The sequence below is a fragment of the Somniosus microcephalus genome, chromosome 19 (assembly GCF_052327205.1).
Source record: "Somniosus microcephalus isolate GS21.2 chromosome 19, FLI_Smic_1.0, whole genome shotgun sequence".
Taxonomy (NCBI): Eukaryota; Metazoa; Chordata; class Chondrichthyes; order Squaliformes; family Somniosidae; genus Somniosus; species Somniosus microcephalus.
The window spans coordinates 65395215-65406494 of record NC_141005.1 but is presented as its reverse complement, the minus strand read 5'-3'; the positions used below and the strand labels follow the sequence as shown (position 1 = coordinate 65406494).

General features: G+C 41.3%; 1 protein-coding gene across 1 annotated transcript; it reads left to right on the top strand.

The window, feature by feature from the left end:
* The first annotated feature begins 1024 nt into the window (after nt 1-1024).
* On the top strand, nt 1025-5195 carry LOC147104548 (immunoglobulin lambda-1 light chain-like). The gene is made up of 3 exons (XM_085961946.1): nt 1025-1141; nt 1290-1640; nt 4642-5195. Exons 1-3 carry the CDS (start codon nt 1093-1095, stop codon nt 4962-4964), a joined length of 723 nt encoding a protein of 240 aa, XP_085818072.1. The 5' UTR covers nt 1025-1092; the 3' UTR covers nt 4965-5195.
* Nucleotides 5196-11280: the final 6085 nt, after the last annotated feature.

The window sequence follows — 11280 nt, the reverse complement described above, 5'->3', positions numbered from 1 at the left end:
CTTAATGTTTGGATAATAAAAGAGTCGCTCCCTGTTGGAGATCTTCCCGTTCTGTTTCCTACATCGCAGAAAGAGCAGCAGCGTAAAGGGCGCAATTAAATGCCCATCTCTGGTTAACTGCTCTAAATAGCAACGACTTACTTCAATATCATTCTTTATGCCCATTGTAAACGAAACCTGTTGGCTCACATAGTTCACGCTCTTCTGTGCAGTGAAGCAAGTTAATTCTCAATGCGCCTCTATAGTATATACCGGTTAGCGCTCCCAGACCATCGCCTGTTGGGAGCGCGGGTAGTACAATCTACCCTCTGGGCGATTCCAAAGTCTCTATAATGAGCAATAATATTGATGCCATTCTCTCTCTAAAAAAAGCACTCCCTTTTAAAACATGGAATTAATTAATTAGTTTGCAGAATATCATCATCAAGTATTATTTATTGACGTTGTTGGATTTAAAAATGAGTTCTTCGTGGCGATGAATGTTAAAAATGGAAGAAATTCGAAATCAATAAGGTTTGTGTTCATGGAAGAATAAGGAGATATGCGATATGCCACATGTTCTGCTCGCAACCTCCAGTTGCCTTATTGCAATGGTTGAATCGCTGCAGCTTGACATCTCGATCGATTGAACAATGATCAATTCTTGAAAGACGCATTGCGTCAAACTGCACTGTGCAGTTTTGCTTTATCTACCTTTCAGGTTTGCATAAAATTCAATTGGCCTTCATTTAAACAGATGTTTAATTGTGTAATGTCCCTGTTAATAGCAGCCAATGGCATTTCATGTGAATTCATTCAGCGTCCCCGTGCTAAGAGAGACAACGTGATTTCACCTCAACTAATTTTGTATGTCGTGACCGAGTCGAGTATTTAAAAAATGTATTGGCTAAAATTCACTTTATGCAAAAGTCAATCAGACCAATCCCAATGATCCAATAAACGGCCGCGACATGTAGAAATTTGCATAAATATTAAATGCGACGTGATAGCCCACAGTGTAATTGCTTTTAAGGAGAGGTTTGGAAGGTGCCGCATCATTAGGTTCGTGCAGGGAAACATTTTGCTCTGATCTTGTTCAAAAACATCTGCAAAATGAGTGAGTGGCTTCGTGTTCTCGCCGCCCTGATGTTCTGTTTGCAATGTAAGTAGAGGGCTGTAAAAGTCTTCAATATTCCTGTTCTTTGTATTACGCTGATCGGGTACAATACTTCAGCTTCGCCGGTCTGAATTGCAATTAATTTTCACAGTATTACTGAGGGTCATTTATCAATAACTTTTTATTTCCCCAGGTACCAACGCGGGTATTGTGCTGACTCAGCCACCGTCCATCTCAACTTCAACGGGAAAAACCGTCAAAATCACTTGCACCCTGTCCGGAGGCAGCATGAGCAGCTATTACACGAGCTGGTACTGGCAGAAACCCGGCAGTGCCCCTGCCCTTGTTTGGAATGACTATGATTCGAGCAGAGGTTCGGGGATTCCTGATCGATTCACTGGATCCAGGGACACGCCGAGCAACGTCATGCATTTAACCATCAGCAATTTACAATCCGGGGATGCCGCCGATTATTACTGTGGTGCCTGGGGTGGCAGTCCTGCTGTATTCACTTTCGGGAAAGGAACTGAACTGAATCTGGGCAGTAAGTACATGTTTCGCTGTGTAGGTCGGGGATTCTTAAAGTTTGAGTTTTCAATTGTTGGTTTAATCCGGTTGTAGTGAAAATGCTTTCGAACATACATTTATAATTCTCCGATTCCCTCTTGGAGTTTAGAGGGAGGTGTGTTTCTATTCTGATTGTTAACTGCTCGGGAAACTGTCGCACAACAATTGCAATGTTTTGGATGAAGTTCCAAATAATTATTTTTAGGTGGGTGAAATTCAGCCTGCACCAGTGTAATTATAATTTCTTGGTGATTTGCAAAATATTCATAAGGTATTGGTCAATCTGCATGAGACGGCATTAAAAACTCTCTGGATACTTGTGACTGGCATACATTGTCCTCGCGCTGTGCTTCATGACTCGCGTGGAGCTAAAAAAAAAACTATAACGTGAAATATTTTATAATTCCACGACACGGTGCCATTCAAAATTTCCAATCAGAGATTGGGAGCGTGTGTCATTCGTGCGACACTCTGAGTTTTGTATTTCATATTAGTCATAATTTGACTAGTAAGTAACGGATAATTATAAATCATAGCGATTGGGTTAGAAGTTTTAACATAAATTACAGATTTTAAGAAGTGTATGTTCTTTTCTGCAGACAGGGATATTGAGGTTATCAGAGGTAAAATGTGATTAGAAGTTTGTTGCCTTTGGAAAGACATTATGGTTGGAGCCGGTCATATGCTGCCTTGTATAGTTCTTAATTTTTAAGGGAGCTGGGAACTATTGACTGAAGAGAAATTCGCATAATTAGGTCAAATGATGCGTCCTGGGAACTATGATCTCCTGGAGCTTGCTTGATCCCCTTCAACAGTTTCAGAGAAATTTCATAGAGCATTCACGGAATTGGCCCCATGTTTTTCGCTGTTTTGGCTCCCAGAAGATGACAGTACGGGAGGGTGCATCAGTGGATATAATCAGCAACTAAGGGTCTGAAACTCCTTTCCCATCTTTCTATTCGTATATTTGAAGCATTGTAATAAGCACCAGTGTTTGATCCCGCGCCGATATTATAATCACTGACAGATTAATTACCTTCGAATCCGAGTAATTTTGTATGAATATAACCGCGGGATCAGCATTTGAATTTTTATTTTGAATTTACTTAGCGGTCAGTAAAAAAAAGTGTAACCCTACAGGTAATCCGAGAGACTTAAACGGCATTTTTATTCGTATATTTAGCTACAGGCTGTGGAAAAGGCGCTGCGTTGTATTATAAATTGTTCCATTGAACTTACGTCTGGTGAAAGTTACATTTCAAAAACAGTTTTGGCAGAGTAGGAGATTAAAGTTCCAAACTATTTACACGTCTGGTGGATGATTTGTCTCAGTTGGTAACATTCTCACGTCTGGATCAGAACGTTTTAAATTTAAGCCCCTTTTCCAGGCGTTACATCGGAACATAGGAACAGGAGAACGCTATGGAGGCCCTTGAGCCTGTTCCGCCATTGCATTTGATCATGGCTGATATGTACCTCCACTCCATTTATCAGCCTTTGTTCCCGATCCCTTGATAACCTTAGCCTACAAAAATCTATCGATCTCAGTCCTAAAGATCTCATTTCACCCAAAAGCCTCAACCATTTTGGGGTAGGAGGTTTCAGATTTCCACCACCTTTTGTGTGAAAGAGTGCTTCCTGGTTTCACTCCTTAATGTCTTGGCTCTAATTTTAAGAGCTTGCCTTATTGTTCTGGATTCCCCCACCAGAGGAATTAGTGAAATGAAGGGAGTGCGGCATTGAAGAAAATGCCTTCCTTTGGATAACGCCATTAAGAGGCGTTCCACATTCCTGTTCAAGTGGACGTTCACGATCCCGTTGCATTATTCAAGGTGCAGCAGAAAATCTCAGCCCATCCACCCATCCCCGCCGCAATCATTGCCTTAAAAGAAAGGGATTTGTGTCTGTAGCTTCTTGCTTTGTTTAAGTTTACTATCACTGCGCGTCAAAGTAATATAAGTGAAAACTGATCTGGTGCCATATAATGCTATTCGTTATTCTTTTTAAATTAACATAAACAATTAGAAGCAGCTGAGCTTTCTGCAGCAGATGGTTCCTCGTCTGACTAGGCAGCTAAAAGCCGAAATACTGGGTAGCGATTACATCAAACAGCGTCTCAAGCGTGACTCTGCCAGGTGCAATTGTAGCCCCAGCATTCAAATTATAACCGGCTGAAAAGACTGAACAGACTGGAGCTCTGAATCATTGAGCATGCTAATAGAGATCTTTAAATTTATGAAAGGTTTTGATTGTGGAGACGTAGGAAAAACGTGTCCACTTGAGGGGTAGTCCAAAACCAGGGGTCATCAATATTAGATTGTCACTAATAAATCCAAGAAAGAATTCAGGAGAAACCTATTTGCCCAGAGAGTGGTTAGAATGTGGAACTTGCTCCCACATGGAGCAGTTGAGGCGAAATGCTGAAATGCCTTTAAGGGGAAGCTCGACAAGTACATGAGGTAAAAGGGGATAGAAGGATATGCAGATAGGGTTAGAGGAAGTTGGGTGGAAGGAGACACGAGTGGGGCAGAAACACCGGCACAGACCAGTTGGGCCGAAATGCCTGTTTCTATGCTGGATATTCTATGTAATTCCATGTAATAATCTAAGAAAGTTTGGCGCCGATGATCGTTATTATTCTTGCATCGTATTATTCTGAAAAACGTTGGACTATAGTTTAAAGAAAGAAAATCTGTGATCTTCAGGTTTAATCCAAGTAAGAGTGAATACTCTTTCAGTTTTAATTTTTTTCTCGATGCACGGAGCTCTCGGTTTTTCTTCAATTCATTATATCGTTTTCTCGATCAACGGACACTATGTGATTAGTTAAACAACGTTATTAATCTCCCATAGTAACATTCTTAAGCTTGTAAAGTGGTACCAAATTTAAAACGTTGAAAAAGTAAAACGTTGAATTTCAACTTTTTACATCCAATTCAGAGTGGATCTTCACAAGTTGTTTCAACTTTTCTTTGTAGATCCGCGGGCTCCGTCGGTTACCGTCCTTCCGCCTTCATCAGATCAAATCGCAGCAAAGAACACGGCGACCCTGGTGTGTTTGGTGAGCGGTTTTAAACCGGGGGCTGTGGAGATTGAGTGGACTGTCGATGGCAGTGTCAAAGGGAATGGTGTTGAGACCAGTCGGATCCAGCAGGAGACGGACAACACGTTCAGTGTGAGCAGTTATCTGACTCTGACAGACTCAGAGTGGAACTCACATGAGCTTTACACCTGTGTGGTTAAACACGAGACTCAGGCAAACCCGCTTCAAACAAGTATCGCCAGATCCAGCTGTGTCTGATTCAGGAATCTTATGTATTCGTCTAATATACCATCAGTAAACGTTCTTTCAACAAAGTTCGAAATTAAAGGTTAATTTTTTTAGTGTAATTGCTGTATTTCAAGTTATAACAATAAATATGCAGTGTTTGTTTGCTTGATTCTATTAGTTGTACCCAAGAGTGTGCTGAGACTGCAGTCATCATACCTTTACTGTCTCATTGCAGTGTAATAAAATTATTGTCCCACTGTCTCAGATGATGAGATTCTTTTCTTGCTTTGGTTCTCTCCGAATTTATGGCCATTTTTAAAACGTTCAAATCTCGAGGTTCCACCTTTTGTAAACTTTTTAAAATGTACATTAAGCCGCCAAACTCTCGATCGAAATAACGATTTTACAGAATGGATGGGGTCGAAATATAACAACGTATAAAATGCTAAATTCGGTTTGTATATTGATTAAAATACATTGCGTCTGTGATTGCGTTTAAGATTCTCCCTTTTTCTGAATGATCTCGGTGAGAAACTACATAAATATCAAATAACGTTGTATCATACCCGTTGGAAAAGATAAATCTGAATCAGAGTTCCACTAGAATGAGAATAGAATCTGAATTGAAAAGAGAAAGCACAGAATCATAGAATTATGCCGCACGGAAGGAGGTCATTCGGCCCATCGGGCTTGTGCTGGCTCTTTGGAAGACCTTGTCCGATAGTCCCACTCCCCTGCCTGCACTTTCCCCATAGCCCTGCGATTTTCTCCTCTTCAAGTATTTCAGCGCCATTTCTGAATTCATGCTACAAGTAGTTAAAGCATGATCAGAAACATCCACATGGTAGATTTTATTTTGAATCCATTTTAATTGCATTCACCAGACGCATGAGAACACGAACAGTACAAATGCCCCTTTTTGTGCAAAATGCTTAGTGAACCAAAGGTATCGCTGTGGAGTGTTAGAAGGTGTACATAGATAACGGCTGAATTACAATTTGACATGGTCAGAATGCATTATGGCTGAATGCCTTGAGAATTAGTAATGCTACTTTAAGACAAACTATATTAGGGATAATGGAAAAATACATGACTGAGCTCATCGAAGCCATGGCGTAAGAGATCTTGAGCTAAAAAGAACTGGAACAAGGGATACAAAGACAGCAGTTGACATGGAGTTCCAAGGGCAGAACTATTACAACTCAGTTCAGATATGCCTGTTTGCTAACCTGTATAAATATGAATGATCAGCAACAACGTTCAGTCTTAGCGCTGCAAACTGCAATGAACAGTATCGTCAGTATGCCCCAAATAGACATTATACTTCTGAGTTAATAGACGTATATTGCTTATTTGTAGTCTTAGTACGTTCACAAATATCAATAAACAGCAGTCAATGTATCAACTTACTCATGCGTCTTAGAATCTGCTAATTACTTTTTATACAACAGTTTTGGCAACTTGTAGCAAGACTCTAAACACTGCGCATTTGACCAGCGATCCGGGACTGATCAACACTGAGCCAACTGAGGGAATCCAGGAATAGCAATTGAAGTTGGCGTTAATAATAAAATGTAGAAGTAATGGAGAATTTAGGAGAATATGTACACAAATTCAGCGCCAGCCGCGCTGGTGGCCCACTGACAGTAGCGGACTTGATGGAGAAAACCGACCCCTGAGCGAGTTGGTTCAAGTACTAGAGATATAGCTCTTCAGTGCCCCATAGAATTATAAAAATAACACCAAAGCAGTGGTGGTGCAAGTTTATATTGCCGTTACTAAGGCAGTTGAAGTTTAGAATAAGAAACTGAGAACTAGTTTAAAAGAATAAAGGTTGAGCAGCAAGGACTGTGTGTAACCTGTCAAGAACTATTAACACAACTAGAATAGTATTCAAAACATTGTAATAAATTAAAAGACATTGTGCAGGAGGAGGATAAGGAGTACCAGGGGTTAAAGTGAGCCATTAAACATTAGACCTAGGCTGTGATGCAGTTAGGTAAAGATGCCTCAGCTATTCACATCGAGTGTAACAAAAGAATTGGAGACAGGAGAAATAAATTAAAAGCCCACAAGGCTGTTACCCAGACTTCCACCGTGCCAGGCTTGGTTAAAGTCTCTGACCAATGGGCGATTATATTGATAATATTGTGGGGGTACATGAACCACGTCCCCTGAGCGAGTAAACAAGGTGACACCACAGGAGCACCAATGCAAGCCTGAGAAGAAGCCTCTCTCACACCTAAATGAGGATTTAAATCATTAGCAAAGGGTTAAGTAGTCAATATAAGAAATTGAAAGTTGATATAAGAGAACAAGAATAAATAAGGGAGAGAGGATGTCCCTTTTCTACCGCTGACACGGGCTGCAACAGGAACTTTTCTTGTTTCAGTGTACAGTTTGCTTTTAAATTTCTCTGTGAAACTGCAGTCTGTAGAACCATGCCCGTGGTGGCTCCTTCCACTTTTCACAGTCCTTCTCTAAAGTGTTAACCCTTTGTAGACATTACCTTAGTTACCATTATGGTTGGTACAAATATTTAAATCCTGGCAGAGCTATTTTTTCTCAATTGATACATTGAATGGATAGTCAACGAAATCACTTGGGATGAACATGAACTATATTTTAAAACAGAACCCATAACTACTGCTATCTGTAAGAGTAGTTATAGTGAGTAGAATAGCCAGCATCATATTAAGTTAGGGCACAGCAGTTTTAGAAGGGGTTAATGGAATTAAATTAGTCTCCGAGCACAAAGGGCTACAGAGATTAGCACCAATGTGTGGGAAGATGCACTGTCTGGAATGAGGTTGGGAGCAAGAAAGAATAATAGTTTTTCTCTGTAATAAATATCTATAAGAGTTAAAGAAGCGAGCGGCGAGGCTTCAAAAGGCCCCAGAGACCAGGTAGGCTCACAGCATCAGCAGCAGTGGCGGCACCGGGAAACGCGAGCGGCGAGGCTTTAGAAGGCCCCAGAGACCAGGTAGGCCTTACTAATCTCCAATCTCAGAGAGGGAGAGAAGTAAAAAGCAATCGAAGTGTGACGTCACCACAAAGCAGTTAAGTGATTGGTTGGGAGTATTTCTCTCTTTTTAAAATTTTAACTCTGTGGTTTATAGTTGTTAAGGTCTCTGTGGTGTAGCGGGGACAATTTGTAAACCAGGGCCCTTAAATATATCGGCCCAGTAATTCCGTTCCAAATGCGTGAGTACGGTTGAGGTACTCATGCGTCTGGCCGGAGGAAATGCCGGTTTTCAGCATGCACAGCGCATGCGGGGAAAACCGGCATTTCCTGTCCTCTGAACAAAGGGGTTCGGAGGCACAGCGCGTGCGACTGCACAGGCAGCACGTGCGCAGTAAAATTCACCGGTTTTATTCATGCTTTCAGTGAGGTTCAGTCCTTACAACTTACACATTACAAAAGCATGCGTACAGTTGCTCCAGAGGCTGCGGAGGAAGATATATTTTAGTGTGGAGCTTCTGAAAGGCAATATTTTTGTTTCGGAAAGGGAGGAAAGTCATTTTAAGAAATGCTGAGGTAAGTTTTAAACTTTAATTTTTTTTTTTAAACTGGTTTTCAGTACTGTAGGTAGAAGGAGCAATTGTGGCTGTGTGAATTGAATTTGCTGTGTTTATTAAATGTGAAAATGACTGTTCTAAAATGAATAATGTAACATTTCCAACATTTTTAAGAAATAAACCTTTCATCAGTAATATATTCTTTTAAGTAATTATGTATGTATGTCCGTATATATTCCTTTACGTATATGTATGTATGTATATATTCCTTTACTTATGTGTATGAATGTATGTATTTAATTATGATTTTCCAATAAGTTACTTTCTCTGAAACTCATAATTAAATACATACATTCATACACATAAGTAAAGGAATATATACATACATACATATACGCAAAGGAATATATACAGACATACATACATAATTACTTAAAAGAATATATTACTGATGAAAAGTTTCTTTCTTAAAAATGTTGGAGTAATTTTCACATTTAATAAACACAGCAAATTCAATTCACATAGCCACAATTGCTCCTTCTACCTACAGTACTGAAAACCCGTTTTAAAAAACAAAAATAAACTTTAAAACTTACCTCAGCATTTCTTAAAATAACTTTCCTCCCATTCCCAAACAAAGATATTGCCTTTCAGAAGATCCACGATAAAATATATCTTCCTCCGCAGCCTCTGGAGCAACTGTACCCATGCTTATTTCATGTGTAAGTTGTAAGGACTTAATCTCACTGAAAGTATGAAAGAAACCGGCGAATTTTACTGCGCATGCGCTGCCTGTGCAGTCGCACGCGTTCTGCCTCTGAACCCCTTCGTTCAGAGGGCAGGAAATGCCGGTTTTCCCCGCGTGCGCCGTGCATGCTGAAAACCGGCATTTCCTCCAGCCAGATGCGTGCCTACCCCGACCATACTCACGCGTTTGGAACGGAATTACTGGGCCATTGGAAAATCATCCCGGGCTGTGAAATTGATCAGGTGGGTATGATGTATTACCAAGACGATAACGCGTTTCTCCTGCCATAGGCCGGGGTGATTTTCTAGCCAGTCACTTCATTAAAATTACTTTAACAACTCTTTCCATTTCTTCCTTGCAAGGACGTCTGTGTAAGCAGGAGGCCTGTGAGCGAGAAAAATGCCGGCAACTGCTAGTAGCCAACACCTTCACGAGCTAGTGGCGCCTTGTACCTCCCCCTCCCCCCGCAAGGCAAAGAAAGGAGCAGACACAATTTAAAGTGAAGCAGTGAACTTTTATTGCATCATAAAACAATTTTCAGGGTCAATTTTGATGTAGATAGTTTATAACTTTAAAATGTTAACTAGCTATTTCCTGCTTTTCAAACATTTGTAAACATGAATAGTTCAGAAAAAAATGTGTTAACATTTTAAAGTGACTTTTTCTGTTTTCTTAGTGCAAGGTGGAAACCAGCTATGGTGGAAACCAGCTATGTTCTAATTTTCAAATAGTTGTTGTAAAAATACTTTGGCTCCAATAAAAGTTGCTAATTTTTTTCCAACTGACTACAGGCTGCACTGTTTAAAGGAAAAGGTTACATATCCTTTCAGTCACAAATAAACATTTCAATGAAAACAGCAAACACAACATTTTACATGTCAATAAAATGAAAAATTTAACAATTGCACGATTTGCCCCCTCGCATCTGCGACTGAGGGTCCAAGGAGGTGCGTTGCGCAAGAGGTCATCCTCGTACGTATCCTCACACTGTTCCCTTTCGGGAACTGTATGAAGTGGTGGAAGGATTCCTGGCCACGTTAACGCTCCTTCCGTGACCATAACCATCTTCATACCAGCCATTAGGGTGGTTAGTCCTATGGCGTGAGGGTTTTACGGGCTCCCACAACCCATCTGAGGGGGGGGGCACCCACACCCGCGGACGCAAGTATCCCGCTGGATGTTGACACAGAATTTATAGTTGGAGCTCCGACTCCACTTGCCGGGACTGTCTGGAGCGGGGTTCGAAACCCTACTCCTTCTGGCCCAGCGGCGGGGATGCTTACCGCTACGCAAAATGCCCACTCCACGCGAAAGGTGACACCCATACGTTTCCTGTGCCTTTTCCCTCCCCGTGACTGGAGCCCTATGCTGCCACTTGAAAGACCAAGCTATCATCTGTCCTTTTTGCGGCGCCTTGGACTTCTCATTACCAATGATGAGCAGGCGCTGCGCCTCCACCTCGTTGAGGAGATTGCTGAGGTCATCATCAGTTCAATTGTGAGTTATTTTAATGCAGTGAATTGTGCTCATTCTAGCCATTTCACGTTGCTAATCAGAGTGGGCCTTTGGCGTAGCGGTAGCATCCCCGCCGCTGGGCCAGACGGGGTAGGGTTTCGAACCCCACTCCAGACAGTCCCGGCAAGTGGAGTCGGAGCGCCAGCTTTAAATTTCGGGTTGACATCCAGTGGGATATTTGCGTGTGTGGGTGGCCCCGCCCCCCCCCCCCGTATAGGTTGTGGGAGCCCGTAAAACCCTCCTGCCATAGGACTAACCACCCTAATGGCTGGTTCAAAGATGGTTACGGTCACGGAATTAGCGTTAATCATGGCCATAAATCCTTCCACCACTTCATACAGCTCCCCAAAGGGAACAGTGTGAAGACACGTACGGCGACGACGTTGCTAATTAAATAAATGGAATGAAAAAAATGCTTTCAGGGACTTTAAAAGTCTTTAAATTGATTTAATTCTGTTTAAAACTACTTCAGATTCTTCAAAATAATTTAAAAGTTTATAAAAGTTACCAAAAGCTTCATAAAAATACCAAAAACCTATTTAAAATGCTGCTCTGCATGTAAAA

Bases quoted from the DNA above. Each gene is read 5' to 3' on its own strand.
- LOC147104548 (XM_085961946.1), top strand. From the start codon at position 1,093: ATGAGTGAGTGGCTTCGTGTTCTCGCCGCCCTGATGTTCTGTTTGCAA. The intron at 1,142-1,289 runs GTAAGTAGAGGG...TTATTTCCCCAG, and splicing joins CCTGATGTTCTGTTTGCAAT to GTACCAACGCGGGTATTGTG. The intron at 1,641-4,641 runs GTAAGTACATGT...TTTTCTTTGTAG, and splicing joins AACTGAACTGAATCTGGGCA to ATCCGCGGGCTCCGTCGGTT.